The sequence below is a fragment of the Limulus polyphemus genome, unplaced genomic scaffold, assembly GCF_000517525.1.
Source record: "Limulus polyphemus unplaced genomic scaffold, Limulus_polyphemus-2.1.2 Scaffold3613, whole genome shotgun sequence".
NCBI lineage: Eukaryota > Metazoa > Arthropoda > Merostomata > Xiphosura > Limulidae > Limulus > Limulus polyphemus.
The window spans coordinates 39,541-64,270 of NW_013669223.1; the positions used below are offsets into that span (position 1 = coordinate 39,541).

At 29.5% G+C, this 24,730-nt stretch overlaps 1 protein-coding gene across 4 annotated transcripts in view; it reads right to left on the bottom strand.

The window, feature by feature from the left end:
- LOC106469689 (microtubule-associated serine/threonine-protein kinase 3-like) overlaps positions 1-24,730 on the bottom strand; it is an 83,554-nt gene that overhangs the window by 6,338 nt on the left and 52,486 nt on the right. For 3 of the 4 annotated variants that reach the window (XM_022398269.1, XM_022398268.1, XM_013930196.2), the window contains exons 10-23: positions 20,263-20,361; positions 19,547-19,679; positions 17,473-17,543; positions 16,902-16,987; positions 15,467-15,641; positions 10,745-10,917; positions 9,764-9,834; positions 7,933-8,049; positions 7,219-7,329; positions 6,403-6,630; positions 5,836-5,993; positions 5,292-5,434; positions 3,516-3,892; positions 1,467-1,666 (exon numbers count right to left, since the gene is read on the bottom strand). In XM_022398269.1, the coding sequence (XP_022253977.1) occupies positions 1,467-1,666; positions 3,516-3,892; positions 5,292-5,434; positions 5,836-5,993; positions 6,403-6,630; positions 7,219-7,329; positions 7,933-8,049; positions 9,764-9,834; positions 10,745-10,917; positions 15,467-15,641; positions 16,902-16,987; positions 17,473-17,543; positions 19,547-19,679; positions 20,263-20,361 (2,142 nt within the window). The remainder of the gene's footprint in view (positions 1-1,466; positions 1,667-3,515; positions 3,893-5,291; positions 5,435-5,835; positions 5,994-6,402; positions 6,631-7,218; positions 7,330-7,932; positions 8,050-9,763; positions 9,835-10,744; positions 10,918-15,466; positions 15,642-16,901; positions 16,988-17,472; positions 17,544-19,546; positions 19,680-20,262; positions 20,362-24,730) is intronic. The other variant, XM_022398270.1, reaches the window with a different exon arrangement.

Sequence of the window (24,730 nt, forward strand, 5' to 3'; positions counted from 1 at the left end):
TATATATATATATATATATATATATATATTGGATTAAATTCTAGACTTGTAAACATTTAGATACTAAGTGTGTAATTACATAAATACATATCTATCAATTCAAAGTTGATTCACTACAAGTCTTTGTGATAAGCTCTAGCTTCCCTTACACAGATACTATTCCAGTAGAAACAATGAATTTAATACTGCTTAAGAGGTCCAAAAAGCCAAGCCAAGAGTTGCCTTATAAAAATAACATTATCCAATAGTTTATGTAAATGAACCAATGAGATAATTTTAGTTGCAGTTATCAATTTACCTGATAACTCTTAAGTAGACAATGGATATCAAAATAAAACTATTACTGTTAACCTCCTCTTATTTACAGTTCTCAAATTACATCACATAAGTCGGATTGAATCTTCTCATTGAATTCACAGACACACATACAGGGCAATGCTCCAAGAATAAATACAGTCAATCTTCTAATTTCGATCAGCTACTGAATATAAGTCGGATTAAATCTTCTCAATGAATTCACAGACATACATACAGGGCATTGCTCCAAGAATAAATACAGTCAATCTTCTACTTTCGATCAGCTACTGAATTTCAATTAACACAAATATCCTAAGAGTTAGCAACCAAATATTGTGACCCAAAATACAATTAATGAAGGGGTTTACAACAGTTAATCCAAAGTGTAGTCCACTTAATTATTAGAAAAAAGTTCCACACACACACACACACAACAAAAAAACAATAACAACAATTGTTCAGACTTCATATCAAATTCACCATAAAAAAACAAAAAGAGTAGAACATATGGAAGAAAACTTATTTAAAAAAAGGACAAAATTTTCATTTTGTATAATAAAGCGAATGGTATCAACATACCAAAAATTAAATACTAGAACCATTGCCTATCAGAAGATAATTTAAATTGTCATGAAACATACAAAGTTCCAACTTTAATTAAACACAGAATTAAAGTTTACTCTTAGAACTAAACAAACAGTCAATCAATCACATTAGTTCTTACTTGTACTCTGATGTTCATTATATAATAGGGAAATTGTTATTTTATTGATCTCACAATATTTCACGTTATCTACGACAGACAGTGACAAACTCAAACCAGATGTTTCCCAGTTTCTCATCACATATAAAGAAATAAGAATTGTAGAAGTATCATCTGCAACTTGTATCTTTACAAATTTTATCACGAAAATGCAAAAGGCTTTGTTTTTGAAACAGATAATTCACCTTGATTAGAAAAAAAAATCAGAATCCTGAACTGTTTTCAAAAAGAAACTATTAAATGAAAGAACAAATATATCTTTACTAGAATCTTGTTTGAAAGGAATATGCAGATAAATTGATATGCAAGCTTTAAACAACAGTTGCCTTTAATTATAGACAAAAAATATTAAAAAAAACATTTTTTTACTATCACACATTTCATTTGATTTGCTCCATAATCTTACCGATACGAGATGCTGAACAGTGTAAACGTCAGTGTCACCGAAATATACTCTAATTGCTCTAGCTGTAAAACCAAATCCACGTGGCCCTCGCCTGACAATTATAGGAGGTTTGAGCTGATTGGTAAGAGGGCTTGTGTCCCTACTAGGTGACGTGTCTCGAGAACTGGTACTGGATTCACCGGGAGAGCCACCTATATCATCTGTTAGAAAAATTGAACAAATCAGTAATATACATTAATTATTTATGGATAGAGGTAATGAAGCATTTATTTCAGGGGAAGCAATTATGTTGTAATTTAATGTCAATATTATGTATAACACATAGTGACTTTCCTGGTTATTAGTTTATTTATCATTGAAGGTCTGAAGTTTAAAAAAATAAAAAAGTTGCCAACATTGTTCATTCTCATGGAAACAATATCAAATAAAACCTCATATTTCAACAATAATTATCTTGAAAAGTTTAGATTTGTAATATATCTGTCTAGTGTTTATTTTAAAAACTTTCTCATTATTTACTTCTGAAAAATGGGCAAAATTACAATTTTTAGAGTAATAATTTTTAGAAAAAAAAAAGGGTATTTCACAATTGTTTCATTGCTTTTCCTAGATGTGACTTATCATGTAATAGTTAGATTGAAAACTATTGCACTGATGGAGATTTAAACACTTGGAAAATATATCAATAGTTTAAGTATTTTATTGTACAACTAATGAAATCTTATGCAACATTCTTTTCAAGAGGTGATATACTATAACAATTTACTATCATAAACAGTTTTTAAAAGAGCTAACATTTAATGGCACACAATGAATATTCAAACATGAGAGTGTCCCCACTAACAAATGACAATAAAACACTTACTCAATTTACTGTATAAAGATAAAAACACCGAGATCACATATAGTCTCATACTGTCTACATGTTTCAACATTTTTCTTCGCCATCATCAGGAATGAAATAATTTTCCTGGGTTAAAAGCTATATATACATGATCAAACTTTACATACTGATTCAACTTTAAAGAATTTCACACCACCTACTAAAAACTTGTCCCTCAATAGATTTGTAGATATTATTACAAGTAATATACGTAGACTGTGCCAAAATAAGTTTTTTTCCCATTGAATCATGTGTTTACTTTCATTAATATGTTCACTTAAAGACAACATCTTTTATTATTCTTATACTATCTTTAGTGTTCATTCAATTTGTATGTGAAATCCCTTCTAGTTTGTTCTATACATACACCAGCTTTTCCCACTAGATCAGTTTTATCTTTCACTATATTAAGAATCTGGCTGACTTTGTTCATCAATATATATATATAATAGGAAAGATTTATTATATTTCTAAACTGTTACATTATTTGAAAAGACAGATATAAATAATAATCCCATCCCTTCTTTGTTAATACCTGTAATTTTTGAATTTCTTGGCAGCTCTGTCAGTTATTTCATGATTAAAACCTCTTTCTACTGCTATACACTTAATTAATAATAACCTGTTGTTAATATTTTTCTGATTACAGCATAATTTCAAAAATCTATTTACATAAGAATAATAATCAGTGATTTTTGAGATTTAGTATTAAATGATTTTTGATGTGGGGGGCATGATTACCAAGAATGATTTATGATAAACAGCATTTTCCAATTTATACTTATTAAAACACATCCAAAAACAAGGTTAAACCATTATTATTTTCAATCTGATACGCAAGTTTGATAAAATTGTCAATGTTTTTAAGATAATTAACAAAATTAATTAAATTCTTTTTACCTTCTGGCTATATCAAAAATGTATCATCAGTATAGCTTATCCAAATTTCCATTTTCATTTTCACTTAATTTAATGTTTCAGTTTCAAGACTGTCCATGAATGAATCACATGGTAAAAGAGATAAAGGAGAACCTTCACACTCCACTTGTATATTTTACTCTTAGTTTGATGAAATAAGTTTACCACAATGTTTATATTTTCATTCATTAACACGCTTAGAAAATTTTTCTTGCAACACCAATTCTTAGAAATGAACAAAACAATACCAGCTGGGATGATCAACGACAATCCAGAAGCAGATGCTGATTTGATGACCGAGCGAGATTTCTGTTGATACCCATTAGAAGACATTGGGGCCGAGGGTATTGGTATTCTAGCCGAAAGTGGTACAGGAGAAATCTCTTTCCTGGACTTAACAGCTCTGCTTTGCACTCTTTGAGCAGTGCCTTCACTGACAGGTGACAGTTCCTTGTAATCTGGAGGTATGGCCACTACAGAAGGTCTGTTGTCTTCCATACTGATTGAGAAACGTGGCAGCAACTCTTTTACACTTGGTCGTCGACGTCTCTGAACCTTAGGTGACACTTCTTCTGACTCAGTTTGAGAGGAATCCGGAGTACTCTGAGCTTCTGGTTGAAGAGTTCTGAATAAAAAATAAAATATTTAGTCTATGTGCACTACATTCAATCTCATTTGGTCTTTATTTCCCTCTTTTTAGAGACCTAAAGTTTGACAAAGACACACTGTATTGTTACAGAGGAAGTCATATTTCTTCACTTAATAATAAATTCTCTCTGATATAACAGGCCAATTCAAATAGCTGTACGTAATACATTTTAGAGTGCTTCAAATTGAAAAAAAAACAATATAAAATGGGATTGGAGTTGGTAATCTTTTAAATTACAATCTATTTTAAAATGTTAATTATTTATTATTATTATTATTATTATACAGAGATCTTTATCCATTTCCTTTTATTACAGGCAGGAATCTTAAAAACAAACAGTATTTATTCATGAATAGTTAGTGCAAATAGCTCATTCATATCACAAAGTTTCCTATATAATAATTGTTCCTCATCACTCAATCCCACATACAATAAATTTCATAATAATTAATCAGTCTCAACAGTATTATCGAACAGCACCCTTTCCTAAATAGAATAGAATTTTCTTTAGGACATGCTAGCAATAAAAGTCAATTTGTACTATAATATAGATGTTTCAGTAGCTGTACAATAATCATAAATTCTGAAAAAAAATTAATAATAAAAAATATTGCCTTTTATCTTGTACTCAAATATCACTCATTATACTTTTACACTGGGTTTCAGCACTAGTGTAAATGGAATGCAGCATCAGTTACACATCTTTAGAAGACAATCTTTTTAATCTTAGAGCACTAAATTAATATTACAGGATATCTTATTAACCAAGCAGCATAAGAAAGTTCATAATTATCTAAAATATCAAGTTTTTGTCGCCCAGTAAGTTTATTTCATTTGACTTTAAAAGTCTAAGATTTGCTACAGATCCTCAAGCTTATACAAAAATTCAACATTGGAGTTTACAAACAAAAGTTTGCTTGATCTATGTCTCACTTCAACTTACTTCTGAGTTGAACAGAATGAAGGAAATCTCACAACCATATCACAAATTTTCCTAAATAAATATTCTCTAAGTAAGAGGTATTAAATATCATCCAAATATTGAACGCCATATTCTAAAGATGTTATCTTAAGTTAACTACTCAACCTAAAACAGAAATATCCAAGTCTTGAGAAAATAAAACATTGAAATATCAATTTAGGGAGTAGCACTATACAATCATTTTCCAGCATTACAGATCAATAAACTTGATAATCAAGCTTACTATCAAAATAATGAAGAGAAATAAATGTGCTCCTTCCAATAAACTTTCATTGGCTTATCATTAAAACTAGCACTAAAATTACCAAATTTAATCTTGGAAAAAACAAAAGCCACAAAATATAAAATTAATTTCAAAAATAATCTTCCTGAAAACTCGAAACCACTACTTACGAGTCTGGATTTGAAACTGATTTTTTCCCACTTTCAGGAGTTTTGCACAGACTACTCCCTTGTGAACTAGAGCTGTCAGACTGATCCGACTGGCACAGGTTAAAACTGCCCGATGAACGAAGAGTTGATTCTTCTCTCAAGTGCTGTTAAGAAAGTACAGAAATAACTATTAAGACAATAAACACATGTGGAAGAACTAATAAAATCCAAAACCACTATTATGGCATTCCTGTTTAAAAAAAAGTACTTAAAAAAAAAGAATTAACACTTTTGAAATACTTTTCAAACCTATTCTTTCCTATGAATATTACCTGGTTTTTATTTTTTTATCATATATTTTACATACAACCAATATACTTTTGGTAGGAGTTGGTCAAACTATACTACTTATATTTATATATCATAATTATCAGAACCTGAAAAAAAAAACAAGCTGGTAGTTAGCCACATCAAGTAGTCCTAAATTGTTCAAAAATAATTTGATATTTCAAAATTAAGAGTTCTTTGTGCCTAATTACTAATTATAAATTAATTATTTGCTCACTTTAGTGAAACTCTCTTCTTTTAACTCCTTCTCTACTCGAGAATATACCTTACAATAACGAGGAGAACAAGATGAAAAATTTCTGAAGAAAGAACTGTCATCAGTATCTTCCAATTCTTCAGAGTCTTCAACTTCATGACTGTATCGATCAGATCTCGCTAATAAGAGAGAAGAAAGAAAAAAAAAAGTTCTAAGTGTGCCTCAAACAAAAGAATGGTATCATTAAGAAAATCATAGGCACTTTTGGCAAATATATGAATTGTACACCGTAAATAGTGTACTGCTTATTTAGAATTTTTTTAAATAATGAAAGTTTAAGGAAATTACAACAAAACACTGATAAGAAATATCAATCAGCTTTTATTTTTTTTACCTTTTGTTATGTTTATGTGCTTGTATTTTGTAGTTATATTTCTTTTTTGTACGTGAAGAATTATTTTTCAATGGTGATCTTGATGTTTTGTCCCCAAAATTAATAGGGTTCACACACCAAACATTGGATATTTCTAAGTACTTTTTGGTTATTACACTGAAACAACATAGTCACCATAATAAAATTATACTTACTATCAAAGTAACTCGTATCTTCTTCATCTTCCAGTTGTGGGATAAATTCTGCTTTCTTACGCAGCAGAGATTCCCAATTAAGAGATGCAAAGAAAGCATGATCTTTCACTTCATGAGCACCACCAGTTCCTAGCCGATCAAATGGATTTGGCCTCAACAAAAGAGTAATTAACTCCTTTGCATCATCAGGCACAGGCCAGTCATTTTCATTAGGCCACTCAATTTCATCTAAACAAGATGTGTTTCACATGAAATTCCAAGAGAAAGATGTTTAAGTTTTATCCATTTTACTCAGTTTTAGCACTTAGTTCTACCTACTGTTTAAACACCAAAAGATCAAGTACTTTTCAGAAGGTATAACACTGATTACGTGCACAGTAAAAATCTAATGAATTACATGTCTTCATTGGCTGTACAGTAGTTTAAAAAGGATTTTAAAGAAACTACACAGTGTACTAGAAATATATTTGTGTTATAACTGTTAAACTTTTCTTCTAAGTATATTATACATTTAAGGTCCACGTGTATCTCTTGTATTCTTGGTGTAGAAGTATTTTATTCACAACTGAGTAACAATTATACATCAGACCACAAAATTGTACACCCGCCTCAAGTTAAATGCAAATGACAAACCTAATTTTTAATTCAGTGAAAGAATGAGGAAACAGCTAAATATTACAAATAAGTAGTGAACTTTATCACAGCTTTTTCCTTTAATGTTTACTTTCAATTTGCTGTCAATAAATGAATTATTTGGAGATGAATACACAGACATTTTTATTATATAAAGACAAAAGTACTATAATGTCAACATACCATTAATAACATGGGCAAAAAGTTCTTCAGGGGTTTCTCCAAAGAAAGGAACACAGCCAATAAGAAATTCATACAAAATAATTCCCATGGACCACCAGTCAACAGGTTTACCTGTTAATCATACAGGAAAAGTGGGATCTCAATACCATACATTGTTCTTTTTATTTCATCAAACCCAATGTGCATTATATGTTATAGATAGAAAGATTCACCACCAGTTAGACTTGTTCCTGGGTTCAGCTAGTGACTTTATTGTAATATGAATAACCTATTAATTAAGAGGAAAAAAAACAACAATACAGAAATATGTCATATTTACATAATGGTGTTCAACACCATTCCCCCAAATGATTGTATAAAACAAAATCTTCCTAAAATTAAATGACTGAAAAATATATTTTATAAAATTCTATGCATCACTAGCAGATACAAATGAGAAACCATTCCAACTAAGAAACATCTTTTTCATTAGAAATTAACATCTACAGCTACATTTCTTAGAGGAAAGTCAGCACTAAAACTTAGCTTAAAAGATAAAATATAGGAATTAAGTCTCCTTGATTTTCAACAAAATATACACATATTAAAGAACTGCCCAAAATTAATCATAACAAAATATATAAATCATTTCATATCTGGGTTTGGTACTTATGTTTTCATTCATTTCTTTATAATAAAACCATTGGCTAAATCTTATCAAAACTAACAACTTACCATAACCCTGTAGTAAAACAACTTCAGGTGCTATGTATTCAGGAGTTCCAAAGACTTGTTTATCATTAAATTGTTTAGTTTCCCGATCCAAGTATCCTTCATACATATTAGTGGCCACTGAAACAGAAGATCACGACATACTTAAATTTCCAATTAGAAATAAAACTGATAAAAATACAACAGAAATACTGGACTGATAAGAAATAGAAAAAAACATTTAAGAACTTAAATCATCTTAAATGTATCATGTACTTACAAGGCAGCTTAAGGAATACATAGAACTTCTCATTTTTTGATTTAAAAAAAAAAGTCATGGTTTGTGCATAGTTGTACATATGTTAAATACACTTACAAGTTAGTAAAAGCATACTATAAGAAACTGCAAACATTTATTTGTGGAGAAAACTGATATTTGTGTGATGAATTAGAAGATGAAGTATTTTAAAAAACATTGTTAAAGCTGAAACTATAACTTTACCATATAACTTTACCACAAATATCTGATGACACTTTCACACCTTAGTATAAGAATAAAAAAGGCATATACAAAACTGACTAACTGAACAGTAAAATTTGATCTATAAAACATTTCAGTTTGATCTGTGCACAAGTGCCATCTACTTCATTTATATCTTACTATGTTTGAGAATAAATACTGCACTATTAATGTTGCAGATCTGTTTGAAATAATTCAACTATCAAATTAGATTGATATTAGCAATTTCAAAATCTTCAACTTTAATTTCAAGAGTAAATCTTTAATTTTGAAACAAAAAATAATCCTGATTAAACCCACATTTATTTTAATTATATTCATCATAAGACAACTGAATTATGCTTAGTGTATTTTTAAACACTACATTCTTTATTTAGTCCCTTATGGTTTTTCCAAGAAGTGTATAATAGTATTTCAACTATACTATGCTTGCCATATCCATTGCCAACAATGCATTTTGCTCAATAACAGAGGTACAATAAATGTCGTGACAGTCAGAACACTGTCATCCAATACCAGAGTAGGCCACTGGGATAAAACAAACAGTGGTGGTCAAACTGCTAATTATATAAGCCATTTCTTTCACTTCTTAAACATAATTTCTAATTGGTACTCTAATTCTATATCACAATCAGCATTTAAACTTTTCAAGTCACTTCACAGGTATAACTAAGACAAGAGTGTGTCAGACCACTTACATACACACAATGGAAGTTGAATGACAAGTCATTTCAGGTCACATGACTAATTTGCCTTACTTATGTAACAAAGAACTAACTGGGTAACTGACATTTTATAAGTGGTTTTCTCTTCTCATAGCTTTAATATTACCAATGATTTGTATTTTAAAATCCTTTGCAATTTTCCAGTTGTAACCTTAAAGTTCTAACGGAAATTGTCTATGGTGATAGCACCAAAAAGTGTTGGGGATATTTCATCTATCATACAAAATCCAAATGCAGATGAAAAACTAGTTAGCAGTCATGGAAAATCAAATAAGAGTGCAGAGTTGAGTGCTTATACCCACAACGTCTCAACTCCTACTGCCTTTAACTGTCCGCAGCCAGTTGTGGGAAGGCAGTTACCCTTAAAAGTTCTTCTAATATCAAAAGTAGAACAAAAAACAGTAAACACAAAACAAATTATCATTAGTTAGATAAAAAAAAATTTAAGACATAAAATTTAGTTCTGAGCATATTAAAGCATGAGTCATACAGTGTCTTTGTCAGCATTGGAATAAAATTTATAGTTGTAAAATATACAAAAATTCACTACTCCCGTTACCTTTTGTTTCCAGGAAATGTATTATTCATATATATGTTTCAAAATACTTACAGTTCATTAGGCCAATTTTTGATAACCCAAAGTCTGTCAACTTAATGTGTCCCATGGCTGTAATAAGGAGGCTGAAAATAAATATTTTCTTAGTTAAAACTAACATTGACATATATCAGTTAAATAATAAAGCAAAAAAACAGGGAGCAGCATCCTCAACTTCTCATTAATAGTTTACGCTGCACAGAAAATAAATCATTTTGACAGAAATACACAATCAGCTAATAATGAAATATACTCCTAATAAGCTATATGCTATGAGAAAAAACTTTACATGTTAAAAATTAGATAAAGTTGTTTCCAAACAAGAGATTCATATGGTTGTAATTGTGCTCTGCCTTAAAAACTATCATTTACAATGAATATGATTTTATAATTATTTACCTACTATACTTTTACAACCAATATTCCATCTGTATAAGATGAAAAACTTGATATTAAGTTTATTTTAAATACAACCTTATTAAATTTATTTTTTTGTTTCCAGATAATTGTCTTGAATGAAAGATAACTAAATTTATATCAATATTCCAAAAGGATATTTATATTCGTAACAGCCCATTCAATTTTTTTCATTATATCACACACTCATTTTAATATCAGATATATAAAGTAAGTCTGACCAAACAAAATTCACAAAAAGCTTATTATCTCAATATCAACCAGCACTATAGCTTATTTTCTACACATCCAAATTTGTTGGATTATTTGAAACTTTAGTCCTAACAAAACCAAATGTTACAAAAGGAGAGAGCAGAGTAAACAGGTCTTCACAGTAACTAGTACAAATACCATTTGTTATTCATATTAAAAAACGTACATCATTCCATTCTGATCAAGAAAAAACTCCTTAGGAGGAACAAACTATTCATCAGAGTGGGACATCCATGAACTTCAGGAGTTATCTCACCATATTTTGTAAATACATTAAAATACAATTGATACTTGAAAAACTGTATTTATAGCCAAACAAAAACTCACTTGTCAGGTTTTAAGTCTCGATGAACAATCCCATAACTATGCAAGTATTCTACAGCCAATACAGTTTCAGCAAAGTAAAATCTCGCCATGTCAACAGGCAATGGGCCCATGTTTTTCAACAGTGTAGCACAGTCACCACCTTCTACGTACTCCATAACCATGCACAAGTATTTCTGTAAGAAATAAAAAAAATCACTACCATCTAAACCTTGGGTTTTTATGTTTGTCCTGTGCTTTGTTCAAAAGAGATTAACTAACTCCAAATGCCTAAGTTGTAATTCAAAAGTTTGAAATAAAAATGAAATATAATTAAATTTAATACAGAATCATAGTCATGTAAACACATAATGGCTCATTACATAATAATGATAACATGTACAAACTGCTATTTCTAGGAATAAATCTGCACATAGTGTAAAATATATATTTATAATACCAGTTCATGCCTAAGTTCTATTGTTATTTGCTTTTCATACACAAACACAAAAATGTAATACAGTCTACATATACCTAAGTTGGTTTACAACTGGATCAAAGTATAAAATAAATTCAAAAAGTTAGTGACAGTTAAGAATTCTAACATACACAATATTTAACTAAATATATTATTATATCCAAAAATATCACAGAGAGAGAGGGTAACAACTGATGATTGAGGTTTTAGTTTGTTAGCACATTTATTATAGTATTAAGTTCCTCTTGTCAGTATGTTTTACTAGAACACTTTTCATTAATGTGTACGTTACTTTTAAATCATTCTTAGTGCTAATCTAAGCAGTTAGCTATCTTTCACTTGAAGTTCTTAATAAGGGTAGTTGCTTGAAGTTAGTTTAATAGAACTATGCCAAGATTTATTAACCCTATTGCAATGGGCTTGTGTACTTTACACCTGTAACCACCATGTAACCATTGTGATATACGTACTATGACTCTAAAATTTGGCAAGCTTTCAGTAAACTTTAAAAGTGTTTGGTAAACAACTAATCAGAATTTTGACTAAAACTTGATCTGTAATTATATGGTGTTAGAGTGTTGACTGCTCCAAATGCAGTGATTTTCATGTTAAGATTAGAGATACTTTTGTAACCTGAAAATTTTCAAGTTCCATTTGAGTGATCCCCAAGACCTCTTAAATGAAAATCAAATGTTTTTTTTCAGAAAAACTTTATGTTATGAGTTATTTTCTATACTATAACTCTATACAAGGTTGGTCAATTTGGTTGCCCTCATAACAACCATAAAAAATTAGGAAATAATTCTAAATTACCCATTTTTCTTTCTGGAATGACTGCAAATTGTAACAGGAAACCACAGCTTAAAGCTTCTAACAGTATACATTATTTATAAATTTGACTTTTGGAGATAAATCACTTTCAAAAACTATGATTGTAATTTATTTTCTTGGTGACAATTCAATCAAATCTTTTTTTCAAGGAAGAAACAAGCCTTTCAGCTTTTTAAAATAAGTCACAAACATCCAAGACTAAGATTTAATATCATTTACAGAAAGTTTATTTTGTTATATTAATCATTTAGTTGTTCTGAGAAAAACAGTAATGATAATTTCTCTTCTTTATACACTTAATTTTACTGTTTTATTGCCTTTAGAATCATGTCTAAGTAATAATCCTTATCTAACCTAAAAAGTTTCTGATGTTTATACTTTAGTTACTATTATAATAATAAATAGAGAATACACACGAAAAACAAGAAATATGGTACTTACACGGGTCTTCTTTGGTTTTTTTTCCCATCAACTATCGATAAAATTTAACCCTACTTTTTTTTTATACTAATGGTACAACTGCAATAAATACTTTTTTATTTAATTAAATAATGCACCTAAGAACACAGAATAATAACAACTAAAAACAAGACAATGTTCGATATCTATCATAATTTTTCTAGCTTTCTAACTATGCGATAAGAGTCATTAAAAATTCAGTAAGCTTGTCACCGTGTTTTCCATGGGAATAAAGTTTGATCTGGAAGCAAAACAGACTGTACAGAAAACAACGTCATTTTCCCAACAGTAGACCAAAGGCTGCCTGGACGGCTCACCTATTTTAACCACTAGCACCACTAAACGGTAGTGTGTTGTCTGTTAGTCAGTCAAAACTAAAATGACATCACATAATGAAAGTTTAATTTGTACTGTCATAATGTCAGTAAAATGTGTACATGCCTTGAATCATAAAAATAATTATGCACTCTGTACACTACAACACAGCATGACATATGAACTCTCAAAGCCAGAAATAATTTTGGTTTTATTTACACTTGAAAGAGAACACTTTTGGGGGCCCTGCACAAGTACTTCTAGTTTTTGTATTATTTGATAAATTACAACTTTGGCTTTCTATTGATTATAAATAATATAGTATTAATCATTAGAGAGAACTATTAGAAATTTGTGAAATAAAGGATGTGACAGATGGGCATGGCAGGATGGGTCTGATTTTCTAGTTCATGGTTCTGAAACCAAATAAGATTGAAGGCTACAAAAAGTATGCTTCGTCTGAATAATAAATATATTATAATGAGTAATTTTGTTAAAATCTGTACTTTTCAGAAGGGTGTTAAAATAAATTAGAGAAGTGGGAAGACAGAGAGATCAAATATCACAGTTCTCATACTAGGGGAGATAGAGGATTTCTTTGAAGAACTTAAAACTTAAATAACATCAAAACTATTTTTAGTTTTGTTCAGAATAATTTAAAAAATATGGTATTCATGTTTTTCTGAATATTGAGAGAGCTTGCTCTAAACATAATCACTTATCAATAAAAGAGATTGTAAAAAATCCTAACTGTACTTTTATTTGAACACAAGACTTCCACTTGAGGTCTGGCCACCTCTCACCACTGAGGTAATTTTAGTGTTATCAACATTACAAACAGGCAGTAACTTTTTTATATATAGATTACTCGTTGTAGTATGAAGTATTATCGCATGGATTATGCCTTTTGCATTGGTTAGGTCAAAGTGCACATGTCACAACCTATTATAGAGTTACATTCAACATTTAATTAACTACTTCATTATCAATGTATACAAATAAACTTGGCATTAAAATGTAGTTAGTAAATCCAAAAAATGTAGCTTATCCACAGAAAGAAAAAGTATATGGATGGTACAACAAAATCAAAAAAAAGTTTGAAAAATTAGGATAACCGAAGCAGAGGGAAAACAATTAATACGGTAAAATGAAGCTCCTAATGAAACAAACCAAATAAAAAAAAATGATGCTGAAAGATATGCAAACAGTTTCCGGTCAATGCATTAAACTTTTCACTGTGGGTAAGTTATAGAGTGCACATCAAAACCTTTTAAAAGAGTTATTTTTAAATTTTATTAAGTAACATTATTATTACTTGTGTCAATGTAACTGACATCAAAATATAGTTTATAATTCAAATTTTAAAGTTTTAATTTCTTAAATTTAAAGGACATTTAAAGAAAAAATATCAATTTCGTTTGTCACATAACACCTCCTATCTTATTTATTGCTCAGTTTATATTTTATTTTGCCTACCATGCAACGTGTACAGTGGTTAACGAATTAGTACCTCAAATTTGAGATACATACAAGCTAGAATGTAAAATAAGAACCTCCCACTTCTTTGAATTACTGATATGTTAATATATTTAGCCAATCTAGTACAGTGGCTCCTCCCACTGATCCATTCTTTTGAAACCTCTTGTCTAGTCCCACCTACTTCTTTTCACGAAGTGTTTACTACCAAGAGAAAGAGCAGTTTCCTGTGAACGTAAATCTGACAGTCATTTGTAAATAGCTTGAAGGAGAAAATTATAATTTCACCAAAACTGTTAAAGTGTGATGACCATGTTGTGGATTTGAACAGATACAAGATTTCTTTAGTCATATATAACTTGTTTAGAAACCCAGATAAATTACAGGGATTTTGTGTAGAGTAATATAGCAAGTTGATAATTTTTTTTTGTTTTCTAAAATGTATATTTGAAGCCTACAAAAATTAATGTTTCTTCAACCTCCACTCTGAAGAATAAACAAGGTTTACGGCGAAGCTTAGCACGTACAACGCATTAACACAAAATCTCACAACACTGTAAATGCTCAAAATCTTTGTTTTTCAAAATATCTTTTATTTATTCTTCTATGTTTCAATAAAAATAACTAAAATTTAAGCATTTGTGAGTAAATAGTATTTATTGGTTGATGAATAACTTTGCTATTCTTAATTTAGAATTCTCTTTGCACTTGAACTAGTAAAAAATAAGATCTGATATATTCACAGACAAAACTTTAGTAAAAAAATACTTCTTTAAAAAACTGAGTTTTTGTAATGTTTCCTAAAAGTCTGCCAAATTTTGTGAAGATACACTTACTATATTAAAAGTTATAGTATGAAAACTATAACAAGCACAAAATGGTTATGAGCACGTACAGAGAGAGAGTAAATGGGTACATATGCTAGTTTGAAATAAATAAGTAAATATACACAAGTAACTTCTCTTTAACTTCCAAATAGTATTTAAGTAGCTTGAATTATGCTTACAAAGTACGATTTTATCACCAGTCATGATTCATTAATAAACATATTTCACTATTTTACTGAAGTGCAAATAATAAAGCAGATCTAAAGATTTCAAAAAAGTTTTTATGAATTACAAAAAATTAAAAAATGGTCACATGTAATATTATACTCTAGAATAAACAAACTAATGCATGGTACTTACTTTTGTTTCAAAACTACAGAACATGCCAACCACAAATGGATTGTTTGTAAAACTCATAATATCTCTTTCTGCATAAACTTGTTCTCTCTGGTTTCTAAGTATCAGATTCTGTTTGTTTATTTTCTTCATGGCAAACCTCTGTCTACTTGCTTTGTGACGCACTAAGTATACAGCTCTGAGAAAGATGAAAAAAAAAACTCTCTCAAACAGCAAATATTTAAAAAATAGGAGGTGTTAAATTTTCTTTAGTTAGTAATACATCCACACTCACAAAAACTTTAAATAAACATATTAATTTTTAACTTCTCACTGTACTAAATCAGAAATATTTTCAGCACTAACCCAAAATGGCTAAAAACACTAAAAAAAAATCAAATCATTTTTATGAAAGTCTTGATAGCAATATTACTTGAAAAAATATTTACTGCATAAAGTAACTATTACTTTAATATTTTTTTATATTAAACGTGTTTGAAATACACAAGACTATAAATTATATGTTTTTAAGAGTTATATTTTGAAAAATGATCAAAGATTCATTTCTAGGAAGCTTTTCAAGATTTTTACATTTACACATATATATTTCATGTATATTAACATACAAAAGGAATTCTTAATTATGCAATATTCAATAAATAGTATACACCATCTCATACCAAACATGTCTAAATGTAGAAATGTGCAGTGATTTACCTAGATAAACATTAAAAAAACACTTCTTCAGTCTACTAATTTACATAATTAGGCAAGTTAAAGCTGAAATACAATTACATTTATGGTTACACATACACTGCAGGCATTCAGTATTTTCAATCTGAATGGCACCTTATGCAATACACAAGTTAAATGGCTAAGTCAGTCTCAAAGTTTAGGTATAGTCAGCCTCTAATTTAAAAACTGCTGACCAGGAATAAAATCACTCAGAAGCACCCACTTCCTACACAGTTACTCTTACACAATTAGCAGGATCGACTGTCATTGTTATAATACACCCAGAGCTTAAAGTATAGAAAATGTTCATCTATATATCATGGGCTCTCTTTAGATTTTCCAACCTGCAGTCTACATACTTACCACTAGGTCATGCCCAACCCATGTTAAAGGTATAAAATATCAATTATTATTTTTACAGAGTAAACTTTTATATATACCTTTATGATAAATCTACCCCAGAATTAAAAGTAATTGTTCTCTAATATTAGACATAAAACTAAGTTGCAATGGATGCTTAACTTCTCCGTGTATTATGAGAAATTTGACAGAGAGAAACTTAATAAAAGAGTTAATATTTTTCATTATATAAATACACAGATACATGGATGGATAAATGAATAGATGGACAGATACCGAAATATACAAAGGAGAATGTTAAACTATCATAATGCTAGAAACAAAGCTGGAGTACTAAGCACTAATATACAACTAAGAAACTCACCCATAAGCTCCATTACTGATTAGTTTTATCATTTCAAAATCTTCTTCAGAAGGAGGTCTGGCCTTATTACTGATTTGAACAGCTGTCTGAAAAAACAGTAAAAGCAAAACTGTATAACACTGTATATTAATTTCTAACACTTTTTTTAAGGCATTCACATAAAGAAACATTTACATACTATTATAGACTTAATGATGGAATGTATTGAGTACAAATTTGGTAACAAAGGAATTAATTCAGAAATTCTTCTTAACCAACACAAGACTTTTCATATTAAATTAATAACCATTACCAAATGTTTACTTGGCAGATGTAATCTGCCCAACTAATAACCCATAAAATGATTTGACAAAAACTACTTGTGCAAAAATTAGTGAATGCAAAAAATATTTGCCTAAAATTATGGTTCTTAACTCACTACTGAACTGCAAAAGAAATATGTTGATAAGAGAACACTCATTTACACTGCTTTTAGTTCTTATATTTATAATTACAATTTCTCTCATAGCTAAAAAAAACAAACAAAAAAAAACTACTATTTTGTTGCACCAATAACAAAAATAGTCCTTACCTCTGCAGCCAAACTGTATTCAAGGGAACTAGGTTCAGGATGATCGCCTAAAGATTCTTCATGAGTGAAATCTAAAAACAAGAATAGTTTGTTAACCCCCAGAAGACCAGTACATTGGTTTGACAGAGCCCAAACAGTTATAACTACACAAAGAAATTATAAAATGAAACTGCCTAAAATTGGACACAAACTTTCTACAGAATACGTAGTTTATATGTAAAGAAAACCATTCAGGTGCATCTTTGTATTTGTATGACTTTTTACCTTCTGCATTTTTATGAAAGTTTATTATAAACAAGTTGTTTATACAAAAAACAATACAAACACTTTGTCTTAGTTTTATCCTTTCTTTGTTATTAGCCTAAAATCTAGAAAAGTTTGTCCCCCACCAATAACAATAGTTTGTCTTATTTCACACCAATAAAACCTCAAAAAAATGTATAGAAATTTGTAAATGATTATTGGTCTACACAATATAGAAAACTAAGAAAAGATGAAAGAATCATTTGAAACCAGGATTTGCTAACTTATTATTGATCAAAAAATTACATATATAACCAATTAACTTATTTCTGTAGCTTTCAGAAGGAATAAATACAAAACAAACTTTAGTGCTAGACACATGAAAGTGTCTCAAAACAAATTCCCAGGTTCAATTACCTCATAACCATTTCTAAAAAACACTTTGTTCACCTTTCAGTTAAGCATAGTTTTACCAGACTCTTCTTCAGAACTTACAGAGGTCAAAATATTCCATTATAAATGAAAACCAAAATGTTTACATCAATTTGAAGCTAAATAACTCCCCTTTACAGGAGACACATGTTCATATAGTGAGTCTTCGTTGAAGATACAGGCATGCAAACATTTCTTTCTTTTATTATTGTTATTATGGCTTATATTTTGTCAGTAAACTATGAAGAATTACAAAGAAAATAACATATTTCTCAAGTTTTGGATTGGTATAAGCAAGTTGTGATTTTATTGGATGAACTCCTTTTTTACATGCACTATGAATTTCAATTTTTTAGTTTTTAGTTCTAAAATCAACTAAGTAAATATTATAAAACATTTTAACATCATTTCTGGTTCAAAATGATTGAGATACATGGACTTGAGAGTTGTATTTTTTAATTATACTTTCAATATAAATGTTTGCACTAGAGTTACATAAGCTGACTGCATTCCCCAATGAAGGATACTTTGTAATGTTATAAATTATCCTGTATTGGAAATAAAAAGTTATAAACACTACTGTAAACTAAAATATACATTCAGAAGTTAATGAGAATATATTAAACATAAGCAAGTTACAACAAGCACACACACACACTAAAACAAGCATATATAAAACAACAAATTCAGGTATATCTGATAAAAAAATTTAACATTCTTTGTACTCAGTCATCAGATAATGCTCTAATGTTTGATAACTCAACCCATTCTGGGTTAGTATTATGATCTGGATGGGTGAATTTTATAACAGTGGTAAAACAGTTTCTTTAAAAGAACAAACATATTAACTGGTACATAAGTGTACGAAATACCGTAAAAACAATTAAGATGTTGCCTGTAAAATGTCAAGACCAATTAGAAGCAACATTTATACAACTAAATTAATTGAAAACTCAATATTCTGATTGAATAAATACAATTAAGTTACCATTTTGCTCTGTGTGTAATAATGGTAAACAGCTTTGAACATTTGTTTTGGTACATGCTATTTTTTGTTGTTAATTAAATAAATAGAAAATATGTTTAGATTCCCAGGTTTATGGGATAGCTTGTGTGTGTGTGACAATAAGTTCCTTTAACACTTTAATTGAAATTGTCTATTAACAACACACAAAGAATTAAACTAAATTCAGTTTTAAACAAATGTTCTTTCTTCCCTGTATTATAGGGATGAAAAAGATGAAAAATTAGCAGATGAAATATCATTTTTGAAGAATAATCTATTATTTACATTTAAAAAATTATTGAAATGCAATTAAAAACAAAGGAAATAAAGAACATAATAAAATGTATTACTATTGCTACCTTTCCTTACTTTTGTGCAGTAAAAGAGAAGTACCTGATAGAGGATCCCTGTTTAATCCTAATTTATTGATTATGTACTGTGGAATATCTGGGTTAACTCCTTGAAGTACTTTGGCTTGTCCTTCAGCTGCTTCTAGTAGTCGGTAGAAATCCTCTGGATCAAATTCCTGTATAAAACTTGTCTTTTACTTGGAGTGATTCATACCAGCATTCATCAGTACTAACTTAGTAGGCATTATCTACATATAAACATACTATAAGATTAAGAATTAAACAAGACTTAACCAACTTCAAGACAGAGTTTGTATAGCTGGCTACTCTGTTATTTTCAGTGGTAACTCAAGGAATAAATCACAGTAAACATTAAAGTTCTCAAAATCATTCAAAATAAAACTGCTATCCAGTGTTTGTGTAAAATTACCTACGAGAATACTGTCCTTAGGCTATAACTTAATCAACAGTTTAGTATTATGAGCAGACTAGTATCTCAATAAAATTGTTTTGTAACTGTTTAAATCAACATAAAAGGAAAAAAAGTATTTTCACCATAATAACTATCAATCCTCCTAATACAAGTTATAACTTTCATGTAAATTCATACTTTCAAGTTCAATTTGAAAGCTGTGAGAAACCAAAGTTATCTAGAAACAAAATTCACACAAATATTATAACTCAAATAAGACCAACTGCATTATTGTAACAAAAAATCATAATGAACAAAAGTTATTACAATCATTATTTGGTACTTACCAAGCATTCCAAGAGCCGTGCTGGACGAGAAATAATTACCAACAATTTTTTTATTAATCTTTGTAAATGTTGAGCTGCCAAAGGAGACTTTTCTTGACACTGTAAGAGTAAAATTACAAAACTTAATATCTACAAAAACCCTTGAAAGAGTAAATAATGATAATTTTCTAAAAAAGAAAACATTTCATCAATAAAGTGTATTTAAATTATGTTTTCAGATGAAATATATAACCTTTTTTATTAATCAATTAACCCCAAACATTATCCATCAGAAAATGTAATAAAGAAAATATGCCTAATGGCTTATTATAAGCAATATGTACCTGATGATGACAAAACCTTGTCGAAATGTTGTACATTTGCTGTTATGTTAAACTTATATTAAAATTTTTCTTCATTACCTATTCAAGCCGTCTCCAGCCATTATAAGCAATATGTGTTCAAAGAATTTAAATTCCCCAGTATCTTTGTTAAAAGTTCTTGATGCTGGAGATTTCCCAAAACCTTGTGCTTTTCTCTATTAAAAGTTTTAAATTTTCTTTATACCAATAGGCCTAAAAATAATGTCATTTTCTTTTACTACTATACAGTAAATTACTACTATCAAATGCTACTATGACAGGAAGAATACTTAATCAAAGCCTTCTTTTAAACTGTGTGGTAACAGTAAGACTGATGGGATACTGTATTACTATACTTTCCATTGAAAGTTATTTTTCATTTCTTGATTGTAAAAAGTTGCAAGCAAAGAGGATAGCAAACATTCAAACTTAGACTATTCATACCATCAGCAAAACTTGTTAATGTACAAGTTGAAATTCAACTAGCATTACACAATTCATTTAATGTATTCAAAAGGAAAGTCAAGCAATTAAGAGAACTACAATAAAAAAAAAAAAATAGTCATGGTTCTACATTCAAACAGAATCCATAAACATGTACATATAACATGAAAAATATAAAATGTTTTGTACAGCCTAATGTAACATAACTTTTAAAGACAAGGAGCCTATCCTATTGGTTCATGAAGGCTGTCTCATCCACTTAAAAAAACTCAAATCCAGCTTTGATCCTTTAAATATTTTTCAAAATTTCCTTTTAGTTCCCTTAACCCTATCAACACAGAAAGCAACTACAGCTGATAGAAGGTCAATTGTCATTGACAGTGGATATCGACTTCAAAAACTTTTCCCCTTTATAGAATGGAAAGCAACAACCCTCCACAAACTTGAATCTACTGCCAAACACTGGGTGTGCAGACATCTGGGAGCATGAGCAGGAAACAAAAGTATAAACAATCCCTCGGCTAGGGCCGCAATCAGCAGACAACACAAGGCACCGAGAGATACAAGTAGATTGTCATATTTTCCCTGTGTTTTACCATAACTTTAGTTTTTGATGCCATAACATCAAGATAAGCAATTGAAATGCGACATATATCATAATGCATAATACAGTGAAATATACTGCTAACTTACTATGTTTTTGATGGAGAAATGACATTGATTAGGGACTGACTATGAAATCTAATTATGCAGTGAAAGGGTTAAAACGACCACATTCACTACATCTGAAGGCAACCCATTCCAAAATCAACCACCATGTTGGAAAAGTAAAACTGTCTAAGCTAAAAGTGACTCCTACCCTGTCAAAGCTTATATTTATGTCCCCTTGTCCTACCATTCTCACTATTAAATATGAACAAAGATGATGTATCAATAATACAAGTACTCTTAATAATCTTAAACACTTCAAACAAATCTCTTCTACCTCTACTTTTTTCAAGAGAAAATTTCATAAATATTACCTTGCCCTCATATAACCTTTCCATCCCAGGTATTATACTAATAGCCCTCCTTTAAACTCTTCCCAACAATTCAAGTCTTTCTTAAGTTAGGAGCCAATGACCATACTCCAAAATGAGACCTAACCAATGAAATGATAAACTATTTAGACTTGTATTCCATATTCCTATAAATAAAATCCAAAATCCTATTTGTCCTACCAGCAGCAATGGTACACTGACTCAACAGAATATATATATATATATATATATATATATTTTTTTTTTTTCAAACCAAACATGACATTGTAATATTTTCTTAATATATATTGAATCAACTAAAACTATTCAAACAGAATTATGTAAAGTGGTTAACAAGCATTTATTTTGTTGAATTTCATACAAAACTACTTCAGGACTATCTTCTGTAGTCATCGATAATTTTGAAGTGATAGACTAAAGGCAGTTAATAAACACCATCCATTGCTAAGTCTTGTTAGACCAAATAGAGATTTTATCTTCATTCTTATAATACAGCCACAGAGACAAATTGCATAAATTATTATTTTTTTTGTAGTAAAACAGGAAGCAAACCACAGAACCTTCAATCCACAATAAACACTACGGCACACTTGGCCCAGTTTAACCAAGAAGATAATTTATCTTACTGTATTTCTCAGCACAATTAACTAACCAAAACTAATAAAATAAACTTTCTGTAACTGAAATGAAATCTTACAGCCTTGGATGTTTATGACTGGTTATTTAAAAAAACTATAAATGTCAAATTTGTCAAGTTGTATGCAAGTTTAACAGATTACACTTTTGTTTTTGAACTTTAAAACTGAACTGTATAGAAAATGCTTCTAAACTAGTAAACGGTATGTAAAGATACAATCTGCCTAAAAGCTAGTCAGAAAGTGGAAAGATGACCTAATGAATGCCAAAAGAGGAAAACAAGCTTAGAAATATGTAGGTTCTTTGTTTATTAGCATTATTTATTTCTTTACTAATTTTTACATTGGTCTGTCTATACAATTATTCTTTCAGGAAACAATGTCTTTACTTTTTTTCCAATATCAGACCCCTCTTTTTGTTTGCTTAATTTATGGCAGGTGAATGTAATGATAACTACATAAAATGAACAAATTGTAATACAATTTCATTTACTTTCTTTCCTAATATCTAAACCGTTTTTTTTTATTGCTTAATTTATGGCAGGTGAATGTAATGGTAACTACACTAAGTGAACAAATTGTAATACAATTTAATAAAGTACTGAAAATAACCTGAAGTTCAATAGAAAGAATTCAATTACAAATATCTCAATTTTTTTGTCTGCACTGAATATCCCGTGGAAGTGATAAATCACGTAATCATACATTAGTACAATACGTTATTTTTAGATTTTCAAACTTCACACACATATCAAAATGGCCAGCTCAGCCTGATATAATTTTTATTAATGGTAAATCTGCAACCCATGTCCATTATTTTTCAAATTATCCATGATTCATATGATTCTCTCTGCACAGTTCCTAAAGGTAATTAATGTTCAATTTAGTGTTAATATTGCTGGATAAAAAATATTTTTAAGGAGTTAGGCTTAAATTACAGCCTATTTTTAATTTAGAACAAATTTTGATTTTCATTTTTGAAAACAAAAAAAGAGATATATTCTGGACAGAGTAATAGATTACATGAATAAGCTTAGTGAGGAAAGGCAACATTTTCTAGATTAAGAATTAATAAAAATACTGAGTGTACTGTTAAAATATTTTCAACTGAAAATAGTTCATTGGAATATTGTTTTTTTAAGATTCAAGCAACTTGATGCTCTATTTTTGTATCACACATGTCCGAGACTGTGTCAGATGTGTTGGTGTGATGCTATGCAAATTTTTCCAACTGTTATGCAAAGTTATCTTGTTGCTATGAAAAAGTTTTGAAATTAATTATCCCCCGGTGTTCATGTTTTTAAACACCTGGATGAATTATTCAGTGGTAGAGGTTAGGCTGCCATTTACGTAAACTGATGACAGCAGAAAATCCCTTGTATGGTATATATCAGTTCTAGTGAAATAATTAATTTACAGTGTGGATGCTATTGATGTAAGTGTAAAGAGATTTTATCTAATATCCAGAATACTATGTCTTAGCAATACATTAAGTTGTATGAACAACAGTTTTAACACTAAACATGTGCTTTCTGGTCTGATAATATTAAGGCTTAGTATACAAGCAACACATTTTTCATGGCTACTTAGTTTTTTTCACAATTGGCATCTTTTTTTTTCAACACAGCTCTTTATAGAACTTGTTTAAACACAAGAGCTACCATCACCACAGAATATCTGAATGTTTAACAATCATATGTTATGTACTACTTACAAGTACATACAACATTTTACTCTTTCTGGACCAGCGGGATGCCATACTCAACCAAACTGCATTAAATTTAATTCAAACTTACTAAACAGGATTTAGTGCCAACTTAAACAAATTCATATGATTTGATTTAGTTTTTCACTGTGAAATTTCCAAAAGGTTGTTGGGAGTATTTTGAAAAGGCATTAAAAATGCTTTTTTTTTTTCCTTCTTAGAATTTCAGTTTTTGGTTGGTGATCAGAAAGTTCCTTTCTAAATTATATATATATCATCATTCAACTTGATTGATATTCATTA